At 37.1% G+C, this 18,692-nt stretch overlaps 1 protein-coding gene across 1 annotated transcript; it reads left to right on the top strand.

The window, feature by feature from the left end:
• The first annotated feature begins 4,277 nt into the window (after nucleotides 1-4,277).
• On the top strand, nucleotides 4,278-17,596 carry LOC124857234 (protein-glutamine gamma-glutamyltransferase E-like). The gene is made up of 15 exons (XM_047348416.1): nucleotides 4,278-4,341; nucleotides 6,613-6,774; nucleotides 8,230-8,484; nucleotides 9,263-9,381; nucleotides 9,767-9,895; nucleotides 10,028-10,205; nucleotides 10,659-10,794; nucleotides 10,918-11,027; nucleotides 11,224-11,339; nucleotides 11,447-11,573; nucleotides 11,999-12,192; nucleotides 13,435-13,609; nucleotides 13,729-13,892; nucleotides 16,069-16,202; nucleotides 16,654-17,596. The coding sequence occupies exons 1-15, from the start codon at nucleotides 4,320-4,322 to the stop codon at nucleotides 16,799-16,801; spliced, it is 2,169 nt and encodes a 722-aa protein (XP_047204372.1). The 5' UTR covers nucleotides 4,278-4,319; the 3' UTR covers nucleotides 16,802-17,596.
• Nucleotides 17,597-18,692: the final 1,096 nt, after the last annotated feature.

Below are 18,692 nucleotides of genomic sequence, written 5' to 3'. Positions count from 1 at the left end.
AAAATAGTATTCCTACTTAGGCTGTGTGTGGAGAGTCAGTGGTTCAGTTCCCAGATGGAGCATTTAGAAAGCCAAAGACAGCTTAGCTGGATACTTAAATTAATTAATACTTTAATAAATTAATTGCTGCACAGTGTGTGTGTGTGTGTGTGTGTGTGTGTGTCTGTGTTCTTGTACTTGTTGCTGAGTGAGAACCATTTTTCATATTTTTATCGCAAAGTGAGGACATTTTGACAAAGTGAGGACATTTTCCTGGTCCTCACTTCTTCAAATTCCGTTCTTGGGACAGGGGTTAAGTTTAGGACTGGGGTATGAATTGAGTTATTGTTAGGGTTAGGTATTAACTGGTTAGGGTTAGGGTTAGGCACTAAAAATCAAGAAAAATGAATGGAACTCAATGGAAGTAACCGAAAAGTCCTCATAAAGATAGTAAAACACGGATGTGTGTGTGTGTGTGTGTGTGTGTGTGTGTGTGTGTGTGTGTGTGTGTGTGTGTGTGTGTGTGTGTGTGTGTGTGTGTGTGTGTGTGTGTTTATTTCCTCTTCAGGTGTTAATCTGGTATAATCACCCACCTTTTGTATTTGTGTGATCATGCACATATGGAGGTTTCAAAAGTGTGCCCATAGAGTGGTATTATTATGAAATAACAGAAATCTTGGAAAAAAACACCACACCTAAACACTCCCACCTAACAGCTCAGTGTAAAGGTTTCTCTGTTTGACATCCAAATATTTATGTCTTTTCAACCACCCTGAAGACGGTTCAGACTTTTCCAACTTCCTTTCCCTTTTCCATCTCACCTTTACTATTTAAGCGTGATCCACATTGCCAAATGTTTACATTTACATTTATTGCTGAAAAGATTCATGGTCATACATGACCTCTTCTCAAGAAACTTCTGACTTTGCCACATTTGTCAGGGAACAGGAACAGAGTTATTGACTCCCTCTGAGTTGTGTTTTACTGATACTCTAGTTCTCAGAAAAAGGATTTCCAGGAAATGTAAATGCACAAATTTAACTACAATTACATACACAGTTAATTCCAGTAATCAATTTTCTCACATTCATTAAGATTGCAACACATTTATTATAAGTCTATTAGTAACCACATGTTTGTCCTACAGCAAAAAGAACAGATTATTAATGAACAAAATAAGTACTTAAGCCTTGGTAGTTCTCTTTGCTTTCTTTGTCTTAGTCCATACATAACATAAAAACTCTACATTGTTTGATCATGACAGTCACTTTTTGACTAAGACCTTTCTAAGGAAAAATAATTCACTCAAACTCTGACCTCACCTGGTTTTAACATCTCTCAACTGTTTGGCAGTTATTCAAAGATGACTAATGTCACAACGTCTGGCGTTAGCTAATGGGTTTGGCTTACAGTAAGTGAATTAAAACGTTTTCTCTTCTGCATTTGCATATTACTCTTTTTCATTTTCCATTAGGCCTTCCACGGTTTTATCTTGTTATCAATCAGTTAAGTTCAGAAAAAGTGTCTTCTTCATTAGATTAACTAAACAATGTAACTAACATAAAGGTCTTTGTTTAAATACCACCTGTTAAATCCTTCTTCCTTTCTTGCAGACCTTCACTCACAGAAATCAGAATCCTGTATTGCAAACCTGAAATACCTGCAGTGGTGCACTATGATGTGCAGTCAGGTCAGTGAGAATAACTTAGACACCCCTCTCCTCAGTGACTCTATACAGTGCATTCTATCCTATCCTGAGGCTTTTCTAGGTTATACAGGGAGTTGTGAATCTGCTCCAGGTTCTCCTGGAGATCCAAACAAAGTCCTCCTGGAAACTTTCCAATGAGGTGTCCAATCAACTTTAACTGAGTCCATTCAACGGAATAGCCTTTCACCGGGAGCTGATTCTATAGCAACTGGATGGAGAAAGCTAATTTCAGTCATTTGGAAGGAGGAACTTGTTCTTTTGGTAGTGATCTGGATTGTATGACCAAAGGTGATAGTCAGAATATAGACAAACCAGTAATTTAAGAGCTTTGCTTTTGGGCCCAGCACTTTCTTCACTCTGGCCATGCCATTTTTATGCATACGAAGCCCCTGTCTTCCACCACACAGAGCAGCCTAAACAGTCATATGTGCACTGGTGACGAGTTCAACTTTCTGCATGGAGTTTGTACGTTCTCCCCGTGCATGCGTGGGTTCTCACCAGGTACACTGGCTTCCTCCCACAGTCTAAAAACATGACTGTTAGGTTAATTCGTTTCTTTAAATTGCCCTTAGGTATGCATGGTTGTTCGTCCTGTATGTCTCTGTGTTTCCCAGCGATGGATTGGCGACCTGTCCAGGGTGTACTCTGCCTCTCACCCATAGACTGCTGGAGATAGGCACCAGCCCCCCTGTGACCCACTATGGAATAAGCGGTATAGAAGATGAATGAATGAATGAATGTTTAAGAAGCTACACTTCGTTTTATTATTGTCCCCTTGGGGAAATTTGCCTCACAGCCAGGTGAAAACATAGAAAGCACAACTACAGATGCAATCATTCCACAACAGTAAGTCAGAACTCTGAGAAAAAGAAAAACGTCTTTTCAAACATCAATTAAAACATCAAACTAAACCGCTTATTGCTAACCACTTTTTAAATTTGGCTGAATAATCACCTAAGTAATAAGAGTTTTTCCCACCGTTGATCCATGGTTTTGGCTGTTAAAATCTCCTACCACATTCAACAATCAGTGGGTGAACAGGGCAGACGAGAATGTTTTGTGTGACTTTGTTCAGGTCAGATCATGTAATATGAGACTGATAACTTTGATGTTTTTGTTAATGTAAGAACAGATCTGATAATGAAATGGTGGAAAATGATCATTAACGTTTTACACACCCCAACCTGATTTAAATTGTGGAAGAAGTGTACTCATTGATATGCTTTTTTGCTGAGTTTATCAACATTTTTACTAAATTTCAGCTTCTCGTCAATGGCAACACCCATGTATTTATAACACTGAACCTGCTTGACTGGCTCAACTTTGATGATGACTAAAGTTGATGAACTGGGCTTCTTTCTAAAATCTATGCACTGGTTTATGGTTTTGGTGACACTTAGCTTTAACAAGCAATTTTGACACCATGCAATAAAGTTTAAATTAGTCAACAATTTCTTGGCTAAAATTTGGGGTTGGATTGTATTAAAAGTACAATATAGAAATTACAGATGAGCATGAGAACCAAGGCCAAAGAATCATCAAAAGAAAGTATTGCACAATTGCAAACCTTCCAAGTTATAGCCATCCCCCTAAAACTGATTAAAATCAATCAGAGAACCAGCCAAGATCTCCATGGTAACCTTAAAGAAGCTAGTAGATCCACAGCTCAGGTGGGAGAATCAGATGACAGGACAATTGTTAGTTGTGTACTTTATAAATCTCTCGTTTAAAGAAGAGTGGCAAGAAGCTGTTGCTGAAAAAAGTCCTGAGAAATCCTGTTTGCCACAACCCATGTCAACGACAGCAAATGTGGAAGATGATGATATAATCAACTTCTTGTGGTTATGAAATGTGGTTCAGCAATACCAAATGCAATACCAGATACCACATGAACCAAATGCTAAGGGCGTCTGAATGCAAAGGCATAGCATACTTTTCAATTTTTTTTATTTGCAAAAAATTTTGAAAACCATGTATCCCTTTTCTTCCACTTGACAGTGATGCGCTACTGTGTGCTGGTCATTCGCATAAAATCACAATAAAATACATAAAAATTTGAGAATTAGGATGGAAAATGCAAAAAAGTTAAACATTTAATACAATTTATGAGCTATGATGTTGCTAAAATGTTTGACTACGCAGGAAATAATATTTTAGTTTTATTTCCATGTGGCTTTAACTTTGGTTTATTATAAAAAAAGTTGAAACTACATCTAAAATTTGGATCCTTTATTTTCTAGAGTTTAGAAGCCCTTCTTGTTGTAATTTTATTAAGGATTCTAACTGATAAAACAGTATTTTACCAAACAACATTTTAATCAACAAGCAAAAAACCCTGTAATAAATCTTTTTACCTCATTCAATATACCAGAAAAATGATATTTTGTAACATAGTTTTGCAGCAAACCTTCATTTACTAGCATCAGGTGAACTTGTCATGCTTGTGAAAAATGATAATATCTGTACAATGCTTACTGGGTTGCGACATTGGTTTGTCAATGAAATGGCATGTGGCTGGGTGTGACAAGGACTTTAAAATCCACTTGTTCAGTTACCTGTCAGTGTACTGTTAGTGCCAGCCAGACCGCTTTCAAGTCATCATCCTAGACGGAGACGTTCAACAAAGGCGACAATGAGTCTTGACTGGTTTACAGGTACAGTATTAAAACTTCATCATCACTTGTTTTTACTGTGAAAGACAGAACAGAGATAAAAACCTAATATACAGCGATAATTTAATGTTTGGATCAATTAAAAAAATAAAATTTTTGGAAGATAAAGCAGATAAATCCTTTTGTTTATACTGGCTATGGTCCTACTGGTGAAAGCTGCTTTACAGGTATGGAGTGGATTTTTGATCCTATTCTTTAACAGCACAATGAGGTAAATATTTCACATGCTTAAACTTGTCACAGGTTGACATAAAATCATTTTAAATAAATAACACACAACTACGCCCAGACTGGCTCAAGATTTCAAAGAAAAATTGTTTTAATGTAGACACAAAAAGTAAAGGTAGAAAAGTTAATGATTTCAGATTTTAACATGGGAGAATTTGGTATTGATGGACAATGGGGCAAACAATTTCAGTGTTGTAACGTTTTAGTTTAGTCAGATTGCAAAATAAGAGAAACTCAAAAACCATCCAGTTGTGTTAGTTTTGCCATGAGTTTCAGTGAATATGCAATTTTCTTTTAGCAGTCAAACAAGACTGATAGCAGCTCTAAAGATGCAATAATGTTCAACAAAACCAACCATGCTAATGAATTAAGGAATATGATCTGGTGGCTTTCTTCGGAGAGTATGTAGGTCTTGGTTGGATGGCTAAACTTATTAGAACATACTCTTCCAAATAATGTTCTATTCAATGTTCTTCACCTTTTCATTAGGACTATTCCAACGTTTATTTTCTTTTTATCCCAGCTCCTAAGACAAGTCTGGTGAGGTTTCATAATAATTGCTCAGAATTGTCACACATTTTAGAACAACATGATTGAGTAATTTTAAAACTTTGTGGCAAAAAATTGCCTTGCTGCATTATTTTTCTGCCAAGTGATATTACAACATTGGGAAAGATTGGGAAGCAAAAAAAGGAAAACGTTTGTGCAATCCCATCCCAATGATTTTAAGTATAAATCACCAAATATCTTCCCTCTGTCACTGAGAATAAATTTAAAGAAAATAGAAAGAATTGAAATGTATTTGCATTGTTTAAAAGAAGAGATGATATAACAAAGTTGACAATACAATTTCCTTTGCACAGTCTTTTCTACACCATTTTTTTGCTGTTTTTGTCTTTACCTTAGATATTCTGTAAAATGTGTTTGGGTCATAAGAAAAATACAGTGCTGTAAAAATACTTCCCGCCTCCTGATTTTTTTTTTTTTTTTGTCAAAATTAACTATTTTAAGTCATCAAACAAATGTTGCTATCAGTTAAGGATTATCTGAAGTCTGCAAGTCTGCATCACATTACAGTATCAATGCAGTATAACAAACGACCAAATTGAATTATGCTGACTTCATACCTACTGATAGACTGCATGAAGCAACTGAAACTCTAAAACAATGAACTGAAAATGTTCTATCAACCAACTTAACTTAATAGTTTTCAACATTATCAGTTGATTTGTGATTGTTTTGCTAAGATAGCTAATAACTGCTCTAAACTTAGTGTGTAGTCAGAATATCAGAAAAAAGAAAAGCCCATACACAAATCATGTTTAGTAACAATGAATGGGTGTCTGTGAGTTTTAATCTATTATGTTTTCCTGTATCTCATTTGTATTACAATGTAATCATTCATAATTATCCAATTAGAAAGTAATTATTGCTGTGAATCAACCTTCATTTTATTCAAATGTTCCTTTCGCTGTTCTTTCCTGGGGCACATACTACACGAAACCTTGTTCAAGCTGTTTCTGTGGTTCAATTTATCTGCTTAAAGCTCTTTAAGCAACTTTCATTGCATGAGATTTATGGGTTTCTGCAATATTTGCATATGATCTTGTATGATCAGCACAATTCTTGCAGGGGTTACTCAAGAGTTCAGAGAAAGGTGTGTTTTATTATATTTTTTCTATGTTTTCTCCTGTTTTGGCATGCCCCATTAACCCACACAGGTTGGTGTAGGTAAATTTTGTCACCAACACACCCAGTTGTTTCCACTAAAATATGCCACCACACTTTTGGTAGGCGGTTTGTGTGCAGCTGCCTTAAAGAGGCAGAATGGGCTTTACAACACATGGATGTCTGGTCGGGAACCATTAGATGCAATTTGTTCTTGTTTATTAAGAAGCAATAAGAATTCAGGCATTATTTTGATCATTTTAAAAGTAGTAAATGCTCAAGCAAACAAAAATAATCAATTGTATGATTCTTCTTAATGTCTTATGTGTTCTTTACTGTTTTTGTTCATTTTTACAGAAGTGGAACTCCACAGGGAGACCAACAATAAAGAGCACCGGACCAGTGAAATCTCAGTGGAAGAGCTGATTGTGAGACGAGGCCAGTCCTTCAAGCTTACCCTCAAACTGGCCCAACCTTTTAAATCCGGCTTTGATCAGCTGACAATGACTGCGGAGACGGGTTGGTGCCTTCAAATTATTTGTGTAGAATAGTTTCCCCTCAAGAATTACAAACCAAAACACTCTTATTACAGTACCTTTAAAAAGTATTCATATCCCTCTAAGTTGTTCACATGTTTTCTTGTTACAACCGCAGACTTCAGCACTGTTACCTTGCAGCAAGAAGGTCCGAATCCCTGTCCTTGCGGGATTTCTCACAGTGCATGCTTTGGTTCTCACTGGGTACTCTGGCTTCCTCTCAAAGTCCAAAAACTTGACCATGAGGTTAAATTGGTCTCTCTAAATTTCCCTTAGGTATAAGTACGTGCATGCATGGTAGTTTGTCCCGTGTGCCTCTGTGTTGTTCTGTAAAGGACAGGCAGTCTGTCCAGGGTGTACCCCAGCTCTTGCCCTATGTCAGTTGGAGATACACACACACACACACACACACACACACACATGCAACTCCGCAAGGATATGTAGTGTAGACAACAGCAGGATCAGTGGATGATTGACCAACACAAAATCTTGCATTTCTGTGAAGGGAAGGAAGTAGAATGCATAATGCACAAAATGTTACTAACACAAATTTTAGCAATTCAGCATGTAGATGTATACAGTCCTCTTATGTCTGATCCACCTACTTTGCAGTAAATTAGTAAATAGAGAGTACCTGTATGTAATTTCATAAAGTTGTTCTGTGAAAGTGTCAGAGGTTTATCAGAGAACAAAAGTGAACAAACAGCATCATCAAGACCAAGCAAGATATCTAGAGACAGAATATGGGTAAAGATTTGGAGGAGTTTAAAGCAGTTTGGTTATCAACCAATATTTCAAGCTTTGAGCATCTTACGGAGCGCTGTTCTCCATCATCCAAACTCAGAAAGAGAATGGCAGAACTACAAATTCATTTTAGAATCTGTGAAGTTCAAAGATCCTTACCATTTAATGTGACTGAAGATGAGCAAATTTACAAATGTTACCCCTGACCTGTCTGCTGTGTTCCTTGGTCTTCATGATGCTGAATGAAGCTTTCACAGAACAGATGCATTTATACAGAGACTAAATTACACATGGAAAACTCTAACTAATCAGATGACTTCTAAGCACAATGGGTTGTAATGGACCTATGTTTTAGCTTTAGTTATAGATCTAGTGCCTTCAAGTTGACATTTATGTGCAACTATCTTTGGTCTTTTTCATAAAATTTCAATAAAATACTTTGAAGTTTGTGGTAGTGAGAAAATGTGAAAGTATGCAAATTAATACTTTCTAGGGCCCTTTAAAATTGCAGGAATGTGTGATTTGTTTATTGGATGAGCAGGTCATAAAATTTTTACAAGTGCTGACAACTATGTATGGAGTCAATAAAATGTTTTATATCTTTTAAGATTTTATATTCTTATAGAAAAATAATTAACTGATATGTGCATGAAAAGAATTGTTGCCTTATTCCTTCAGTTGTGTCTATTTGTAGGAAATTATCCATCAGAGGATCTGGGGACAAGATCTCGCTTTGGTGTCCCAGACAAAGTTCCACGTTCAGCTTCTGCTAAGGCCGTGTGGAAGGCAGAGCTTCACAAGAGCTCTTCTCCTGAAACAGGAATCTTGATTCTGATCATTACACCCCCAGCTGACACTCCTATAGGGGAATACAAACTTTCTGCCAGACACAAGGACAAGGAAAAGAAGTTGGCAAACCTTTCCGTGCTTTTCAACCCATGGATTCCTGGTACGTTTGTGGTTTATTTGCCCTTCCATTTCTTTTAAACGTTGGGGGATGTAGTTAACTCCTGAGCAGTTCGTAAATTAAATCTAGTGGAAGATTTGCAGGGAACATTGAAAGTCTGGTTTATACTAATGTAGAAAGTTTGTTCTCCTGTTCTTCTATCAGCCTTCAGTTTGCACATTGTTCCCTCGACTTTGTAGCAAGAATGACATCAAATATTTTACACATGTCCTGGAAACCACAACGGCTTTAGACTACTTCTTACCTTTTTAATGTATATATCAGTCTAGCGTTGTCCTAACCAAAGCCGCATTAATCTTGTGCTTTGTGCTGTAAAGTTTTAAGATTAGGATAATATCATTGGCAATGATTGATGGTAAATTATTCATTCTTATTTTAAGACAGCCAGTACCTATTCATAGACTGTTATTACCTTGTCTACAAGATTATCCCCACCAGTAATCTCAATGTTAACACCCAGAAAGTTTAGTTTAACATTTTTTAAAATATCTGTGTTTATTTCCGGACAGCTTCTTTTAGTATGAAGGACATTTTTTTTTTTTTTTTTACATATTCAGAGTGACCATGGTCCAGAACAGCTTAATTTCAAAAGACTGAAACAGAGCCACATTAAATCTGAGTAGCCTCCACAATAATTTCTCCCTGGTTTGCCAAACTGATGTCATGCTCATTGCTCTAAAAGCTGATATATCTCTCTTCAGTGTTTTTCTTTTCATTGTATTGGTATGAATTGCCTATTTCTGTCTGATTTTCTCTGTAGATGACTGGGTGTTTATGCCCAACGAGGCAGAGAGACAGGAGTATGTGATGAATGAGCAGGGATTAATCTACAGAGGAGGAGGTAGTTTCATCTCTCCAATGTCCTGGGACTTTGGACAGGTACAAACACAAAACACACACACAATAAAGACCTCTTAATAAACTTCTTCAAGATCAGACTAAATCATCATTTCTTTTTTTTTTTTTTCAACACCATACCCTTTTTGTTTCATTAAAAAAGAAAATGTTTGATATTTTGGTGTTAAGTTTTTAGGTACAAATTGCAAATTCTATTTTTTAGAAATCTTTACTTTAATTTATCAAGGACATGGGTTAGATTGGAATATTTTACTTTTAAATGATAATATGGAAATTACTTTGGCCCCTGAAAATATCAACAGGCAACTTTAGTTTTACTGACCGCCACTGTTTGATTTCATAACCTACCCCTGGGTAAAAATGCTGTTTAAGAGTGATAACCTAGCATCTCTGATTTCCTGTGCAGTTTGAGAAGGACATGGTGAAGATCTGTATGAAGTTACTTGACAAAAACATCAAACACTGGTTAAATCCAGCTGATGATGTTTCTGCCCGTTGTAACCCTATCTACGTCAGTCGAGTGGTCAGCGCCATGGTACGTCACACTCTTCATTTTTCTTGTTTATTTTAATTCATCTTTTGAATTATAATTATCTTTATATTCAAAACAGAGCACAAAACATGTATTACTGTTGAAGTGACATCATTATTTGTTGTTTTTTTTCAGATTAACAGTGCTGATGAAGGTGGTATTTTGATGGGAAACTGGGGAAATGACTTTAGTGGTGGGTTAGCACCCACTCACTGGAGTGGCAGCTATGTCATCCTGAAAAAGTGGTATGAGTCTTACTACCAGCCAGTCAAATTTGGCCAGTGCTGGGTGTTCGCCGGCGTCATGTGTTCTGGTAAAGTCTGATTGTTTAGCTTCTCCATTCACTCCCTTGAAAACAGTATGATCATACATAAAATACAGCTTAGTCAGAACTTGGCAACAGGTTTTAGTTTTGATGTTTTAGGCTGAAGTAAAAGAGAAACAGAACCTATTTATCAATATTTAATATTGCACCATATCCTATTTTTTATTAGGTCAGATTAAAATCTAGTTGCAATTCCAGTTAAAACAGTAAGATTCAGTGTTTCTAAGGGATTCACATTTTTCTAAACTAAATGTAACAGTGCAATATATTTTAATATTCTGTTTCTGTTAATTTTGTATGAAGTATTTCTGTATTGAATAATTTGAGTTATTTTTAATGAGAAATGTGAAGAAAAAAAGCTTGACTTCAGGCATCAAGAGGATACAGCTGTGGAAAAAAAAAACCCAATAATTTTACAAAAATCTTTGTGACTGGTTTCAGTGATGCGACTTCTGGGCATTCCCTGCCGCGTTGTCACCAACTTCCAGTCTGCTCATGACACCAACAAGAATCTGACCATTGACACCTACTTTGACTCTAAAGGAGTCAAAAAGAAGGAATCCAGTGACAGCATCTGGTGAGAAAGCATATTTTTTGCTTTAAAGATGCAAAAAGTTTGGACCCGAAAACAGTGAACATGTTGAATGGTCCTTCAGCGAACATTTGTTCAAAGTCTGAATATTGCGTTGCCTCTATAAAGGAACTTCCATGTCTGGGTTGAGGGATGGATGAAACGACCAGACCTGGCAGAAGATGGCAAATACGATGGCTGGCAGGTTGTGGATCCAACACCACAGGAGAGGAGTGAAGGTGTGGAGAGGCTTATCTTCTGTATAGTTTTTAAGTACTCTTGATAATCATTTAAGGAGGTCTTGAGCCACATTTTGTCAAGCTTCAAGCGCTGAAGATCCATCGGTACCACTTTGTGCAACATCTTTACATAAACACAATAGAACAAATGAAGGTATAAAGATGAAGAATTAATTTATTTTATCTCTGTCTGCAGATATTTTCTGTTGTGGTCCAACCTCATTGGTGGCCATCCTGAATGGAGAAACTGATCTTAAATATGATGTCCCATTTGTCTTTGCTGAGGTCAACGCTGACTCCGTTTACTGGCTGGTCAGTGAGCAGAGCTCTAACTTTATCCAAATCACTTATAGCAAACCCTGAGCCATTTTTAACAAATGTTTTATTGTTTTTATTATGGGTTTTGTGTGCCTTTTCAGGACAAAAGTGATGGATCCAAGGTGAAAATCTTTACTGACACTAAGACAGTTGGGCAGAACATCTCCACCAAGTCTGTTGGCTCAAACAAGAGAATGGACATCACTGACACCTACAAGCACAAAGAAGGTGTGTTCACTTGCATAAACAGTACAGAACTCTGTGTTCTTGAACTATAACTGCTTACTTTTACCTGAGTTTAGATTAAGTTAAGTCCTGGGTATCCACAGGTCGTTTACTATTAAATTCAAAGTAGTAAAACACAGGGCATACAAACTGTAGTTTTTTAATACTCAATTACTGTAGCTGAAATTATTCCAATCCCAGTTTTCCTATGCAGTATGTATAGCGCCTAAATAATACATCACCACATGCCAATGCAACACTAACTATTTATTTATAAATTCACAGCAAGAGTACACATATCGACTGACCATAACAAAATTAAGTTTACACCTGAAATTCATTTTAGCCATAAAAATGTTGATGCTCTGAAATTCTGTGATAAAGTTTGTTTGTTGATGCAGCATCTTTGATTGACCTATTTAACTTAGGAACTGCAAAGGAAAGAAATGTCTTTAAATACGCCATCGACAAATTAGAAAATGGAACAATGCTGCCCCGAAATATTGGTGGGACTGCTGCGAGGGTCATGAGTGAGGCGTTGGAGATGAACGACGAAACTCGTCCGAATGAAAGAACACCCAGCTCTCTTCCACAATCACAGCTGCTCATCCGATTTGAAGAGGTACGTCCAAATTATCAGCCGTCCTACCTGCCTAGTCTTAGTAAGAGAGTTTTCTGGCTTTGTCCCTGAAATCTCATTTTGAGTTAGATGTTGTAGCTAGCTGGTTCAAGCTGCTAAGCACAATGGAAAATGACTCATCTTTGTCGTGCTAGTATCCGGTGCACAACTACACGGCACGAAGACCTAAGACAACATTAAAGGATTAGGTTGGATTTTTTGGAATTGGTATCTACCTGTAGTAGATAACTCTTTCTGGACCCAACAGCCAGTCAGGGGATGCCCATGAGCAAAGCGTTTCTTGCCATTTCCCATCTAAGAAGCTGCAGTTTTTCTGAAAAACTGTCTTTGGAAACGGTAAAACACCTTCACATTTCCATTTGAGGTTAAACTGGATTCTATAGTGATTTACACTGAAGATCATGTTGGTGGGCAGTAGTAGTATTAACCTTCAACTGTAGACAGATGTTGAAACACAAATGGTATTAGGCGTCTCTAGCCAAGAAACTGCTGGATACAAAAGTAATATGGTGTAAAAACAATAATATTATAGTAGTAATATTGAACAGGGTTTCCTCTATTGTTTTGCTGCATCACTTTTCCATCAGCTAGTTTTTGTTATCAGATATCAATACTGCTTAGTGGCTATAAGAGCCATACGAGTGAAGCAAATCCACAGTGTGACAGGTGAATGTGCTGCATTGGCACTTGGATAGTGGGTGTGTAGATGTGGGCATGTGTGTGTCACAAAGTATGAATGGTGTGCTTACTGGTGCATTAGTTTTGATGGATGAGGAAGTGGGTTGAGTGCAGATGTCACACCATGCATCACATCAATTGTTTGGACCTGGTCAGTCTGTGTCTTGTGCAACATTTGATAGTCTCTGGATTTTGAAATGGAATACATCGATCACCGCTGATCCAGAAGTGACCTGAGTCTGTTTAGAGCATGTGTCTGACAGTTTTTCTCAGTTTAGCCCGTGGTGGCCCTCAATTCCACCACCTGATTCTCCCTATATTTTGATATTAACTGGTTTTAACCAACTCAGATCATTTTCCATCTAGACTTTGGTAGGTTGGAAGTTGAACATTGTTTAGAAAGGGATTGTCTCTAAATCCATGAAAAAAGAAAAATTTTTAACAGAATTTTGAAAAGCAAAAACAGCATGTTATATTCCTTTGACTGACATGATCGAGTTCAGAGACTTTTTCTAAATTATCCCTTTTGCACGATTCTCAATGAAGGTGTCCAAACCAGAAAAAGGTAAGGATGTGAACCTGAAGCTGATTGTGAGCAGTGACAGCAACATCCCCAAAACGTTTTCCATCAACATCAGTGTCCAGCGCATGATGTATACTGGCCAACCAACTGGGAACATCCAGACTGAGGTTATGGAGCAGAAGCTGCTGCCTGGGAAAGGTCAATCTTCTTCTTTTCTTTTTTAGAACTGTTGTTTTTGTTCTTGAAAATCTTGGATTTAAACCTTAAACCTGACAATCCTAAAATCACCTTCACTTGTTTTCTTTGTTTTGTTTTAGATCTGACCATCCCTATTCTGGTCCCATTCTCAACCTACCATAAATACATGATACACAGTCAGACCATGAGCATAACAACAGTTATCACTGACCTACGGAATAAAGAAAATGTATACTTAGCATCAAACAGAGTGGTGCTCACAAACCCCCCAATCTCCATCACTGTAAGTTCAAAATCTGTGTATCTTTTTAAGATTCCTCTCTTCCCCACCATTTTCTGTCTGCATTCTATGTGCTGACCAGTCTCATCACTACCATGGTGTTAACACAATGTCAAGAAGGGGAGACAGTGACACTGACCTTACAGGGGTTGGACAATGAAACTGAAACACCTGTAATTTTAGTGTGGGAGGTTTCATGGCTAAATTGGACCAACCTGGTAGCCAGTCTTCATTGATTGCACATTGCACCAGTAAGAGCAGAGTGTGAAGGTTCAATTAGCAGGGTAAGAGAACAGTTTTGCTCAAAATATTGAAATGCACAACATTATGGGTGACATACCAGAGTTCAAAAGAGGACAAATTGTTGGTGCACGTCTTGCTGGCGCATCTGTGACCAAGACAGCAAGTCTTTGTGATGTATCAAGAGCCACAGTATCCAGGGTAATGTCAGCATACCACCAAGAAGGACGAACCATATTCAACAGGATTAACTGTGGACACAAAAGGAAGCTGTCTGAAAGGGATGTTCAGGTGCTAACCCGGATTGTATCCAAAAAACATAAAACCACGGCTGCCCAAATCACGGCAGAATTAAATGTGCACCTCAACTCTCCTGTTTCCACCAGAACTGTCCGTCAGGAGCTCCACAGGGTCAATATACACGGCCGGGCTGCTATAGCCAAACCTTTGGTCACTCATGCCAATGCCAAACGTCAGTTTCAATGGTGCAAGGAGCGCAAATCTTGGGCTGTGGACAATGTGAAACATGTATTGTTCTCTGATGAGTCCACCTTTACTGTTTTCCCCACATCCGGGAGAGTTACGGTGTGGAGAAGCCCCAAAGAAGCGTACCACCCAGACTGTTGCATGCCCAGAGTGAAGCATGGGGGTGGATCAGTGATGGTTTGGGCTGCCATATCATGGCATTCCCTTGGCCCAATACTTGTGCTAGATGGGCGCGTCACTGCCAAGGACTACCGAACCATTCTTGAGGACCATGTGCATCCAATGGTTCAAACATTGTATCCTGAAGGCGGTGCCGTGTCTCAGGATGACAATGCACCAATACACACAGCAAGACTGGTGAAAGATTGGTTTGATGAACATGAAAGTGAAGTTGAACATCTCCCATGGCCTGCACAGTCACCAGATCTAAATATTATTGAGCCACTTTGTGGTGTTTTGGAGGAGCGAGTCAGGAAATGTTTTCCTCCACCAGTATCACGTAGTGACCTGGCCACTATCCTGCAAGAAGAATGGCTTAAAATCCCTTTGACCACTGTGCAGGACTTGTATACGTCATTCCCAAGACGAATTGACGTTGTATTGGCCGCAAAAGGAGGCCCTACACCATACTAATAAATTATTGTAGTCTAAAACCAGGTGTTTCAGTTTCATTGTCCAACCCCTGTTAGACAAAGCAGTAGTTGTTGCTTATCAAGTGTGGTTCAATATTCTTGCCAACTTGAGATCTATATAGAGATGTTGGATCATCATGCATAGTGTCATTTTTGGAGAGAACTAAATGCAGCTCATTAGCAACACACATATGAACCACAGTGGTGGATGTTTTACAACCACAGGACCTCTGTGCACCAAAGTGTTCTAGAATCAAATGAAAGGCCATCTGTCCAAAAGCTGAAGCTTGGCCCTAACTGTGTCACCAACAGGACAATGATTCCAAACACAAGAATGGCTGAAAGAGAAAAGAATTAAGATGTCGCAATGGTCTAGTCAAAGTAAAAGATAAAGTCAGATAAAGTCAAATAGTTTGAAAGACTGTGGTGGGACCTCAAAAAAGGTGCAGAGAAATAAATGCCAGCAGAGTTTAATAAACTAAAGCAAGACAGGAAAGAAAGTGGACCAAAAGGTTCCCTAAAATAAAACAGCTGAGAGTTGTTATTACTAAAGGAGTGATTGAAAATTAATTTGTCCCACTGTGCAGTGACATTTTTGTCTTTTGCATAATTTACTATTCGCTTAGACTTGGTTTGTACACATTTGTACTTTTTTATCTTTCTACTGCACAAATAGGTTTGTGGAAAATATATTTTATGCTCTGCTGTCAAAGAAAAGCTACAATTCCTCATGTTGTCTTATTAAGTAACTTTTTTCAGATTAAAAAAGAAAGCTAATTATTTTAGAATTCATTGTTTAGCTGATGGTGTTCGTTTTTCAGGTATCTGGTGTAAGCCGGGTGAACCAGGAGATGACTGCTGAAGTGGTTTTCATGAATCCTGTCAATGAGACATTGAGAAACTGCATTCTAACTCTTTCTGGATGTGGCCTTCTTATTGGGGAAGAAAATACAGAGTGAGTATAAATGTCTGACGGAGCTGCATAGAGATCCTAAAAAGTACTGCAGATTTTCTGTGGGTTAAAAAATATTGCTCATGATTGTTTTTGCAGCTAATTGTTTTTGCAAATCATTTATATGTTAGCAGGTGGCTAAACTGTTATCGGCTATATAAAAATACTGAAAGGTGGAAAAACATTATCATATTTCTGACTTAGGTTTTATTATTAGCCATTTAAATTGCAATTAAATGAAGAACTCACTGAGATCCATGCCAGACTAATCAAACTGTTGTTTAAGGAGTAAGCCCTTATAACTGTTGTCTTGTAGAAACATTTTGCTTAGTGACAGTCTCACACACAGCTGCCTGTCTTACTGAAGGTTTTCTACAATAAGTCTGGGGGCAAACAGTAAATGTTGTTAATCTAAAATTTGCTTATACTTTACTTGCTTATGTGCTGCTTGCAGACTTCCAAATCTGCTGCCAAACAACAGAGTCCGTGTTAAAATCGTCTTCGTTCCCCACAAGATCGGAGAACGGACTCTCCTGGTCAACTTCAGCTGCACTGCTTTCAGGGACATCAAGACCAGCTGCACTGTCAACATCAAACCTTGACTTTCCCACATTATCTTCTCTTTAGGTCAAGATGTTAGATGCCAAAATAGACTTTTTTTTCCCATGCATTTCAGGGTTAAGGGTTTCACACAACTTGGGATAATATATAATATTAAAAAATATTGCATAATTTCTTGCTGAACTTGAATAAATTTTTTTTTAAATGTTTTTTGTTTTTTTTACTGGGAGTATTAATAATTGAAAACAAAAGAAGACGCACAAACAGATATTGGTTTTGTGAAGGAAGATAAACGGATAGGCTGCTAAAAAAACAAGGATGCTTTTCTGCAGTTATGTACTAGTGTGTGGGCTGCTTCTCATGGGTTTTCCTTTGTAAGTCAACATGTATTTCTGCTTCATAAAATTTCCAAACAAGTACATTTCTTCTGTTGTCCAAATGTATGGTTCACCTTGTTGAGTCTTTTCATTGCTTTAAGCTTTACACATTTTTAATTGTGACAATAGCAACTTTAAAATAACACCTTCAAAACCCACCGTTTGGTTAGGATGTACAGTATGTATAATTTTGTGGAACAAGAGCTATTATAATCAGATTAAGTTGCAACCTTTTAATGTTTTTTTTTTTTTTTTTGCTCTTTCACTTGAGATTAGTTTTATTATTCACACTCTGATCTTTTAATCCCTGTTATTCCCTACTTTTTTTTTTTTTTCCATGACCTTCCGTGAAATTTAAAGAAACTGGCTCAGCTGCCTTCCACTTTTATCTATTAAACATAACTTTTTAAGTTACAATCTAAGCAGCTGATGTAAAGCAATGTTAGAGATGACGATCATGTAAACGTGCTATTAAACGATTTTTATTTATTTACAAAAGCTGCATTCAAACATTGAAGTTAAATCACTTCTTATTTATAATCTCCAGACAACACTGAAATAACGCGAGATGTGCTTGTTAAATAGGATTTGATTTTCAAAGCCCGAAACGGTCTTTACTTGAAACGGAAACCGAGCAACTGCTTCACTTTGTCTAATGGTGCGTTCAAGCCTATCCACAAAATAGGACACACAGAAAACTTCAACTCGTGATATGAAACAAATACTTTAAAGAGGGAATCGCACACGTTCCCCTGTTTGTAAAACTGTAGCTACTATGATATATGTGATAGAATCACTTTAGGATGTATTTCTCTTTCAAAATCCAGTGAACAATGTAAAAATCTTGTAACAATTTTAAAAATGTCTTCCATCACTTTTTTTAATTAATAGAAATGTATCTATTAAGCAGGAAGATTTTCATTAAAAAAGTCTATTTTGCCAAAGGTAACACAAAAAAGACTAAATTTTAAAATCAGTAAGTCTTTTAGTAGGCTACTTCACTGATTTAAAATGTTTCATATATTAATCCTTCTGTTTGTTTCTAGAAACCAGTAAAGAAAAAAAAAACGTGTTAGTTTTGCGGCAAAAAACAATGTACCGAAGTCATTTAAAATGTCAAACCCAACCATCAGTTGAAGGTTTCTTATTTCCAGACATGAAGACACAGAAAGGGTGATACCATTGATTATAAACCAGTCAGTAGGTAGGCTACTAATGTTTCATTTTTAATTCGTAACTGAAGTATGGTTTTGGTCATTTTATGTTTCCGTGTGTTTGACTTATAAAAAACAAAATAATAAAAAATCATAAAATAAAATCAATGAAAAAGCAGGAGTGGACCAGAAAGCCTAAAAAGTTGGAGGCGTGGTTTGTGGAAAAGGGGAGATGAAAGTCAGTTAAAGTAAGACATCAATAACTTATTGAATTAATATGTAATAACAAAGCAAACTGGCAATACAAACATTAAATACACCATTTATATTAAAAAAAAACCACAAACAATTAAAACTTAAATTTGTATTTTTTATATATATTTAATGTTAAATATACAATT

Source organism: Girardinichthys multiradiatus, chromosome 20 (genome assembly GCF_021462225.1).
Source record: "Girardinichthys multiradiatus isolate DD_20200921_A chromosome 20, DD_fGirMul_XY1, whole genome shotgun sequence".
Classification (NCBI taxonomy): domain Eukaryota; kingdom Metazoa; phylum Chordata; class Actinopteri; order Cyprinodontiformes; family Goodeidae; genus Girardinichthys; species Girardinichthys multiradiatus.
The sequence above is the reverse complement of the archived record's forward strand: the minus strand, read 5'-3'. Positions and strand labels throughout refer to the sequence as shown.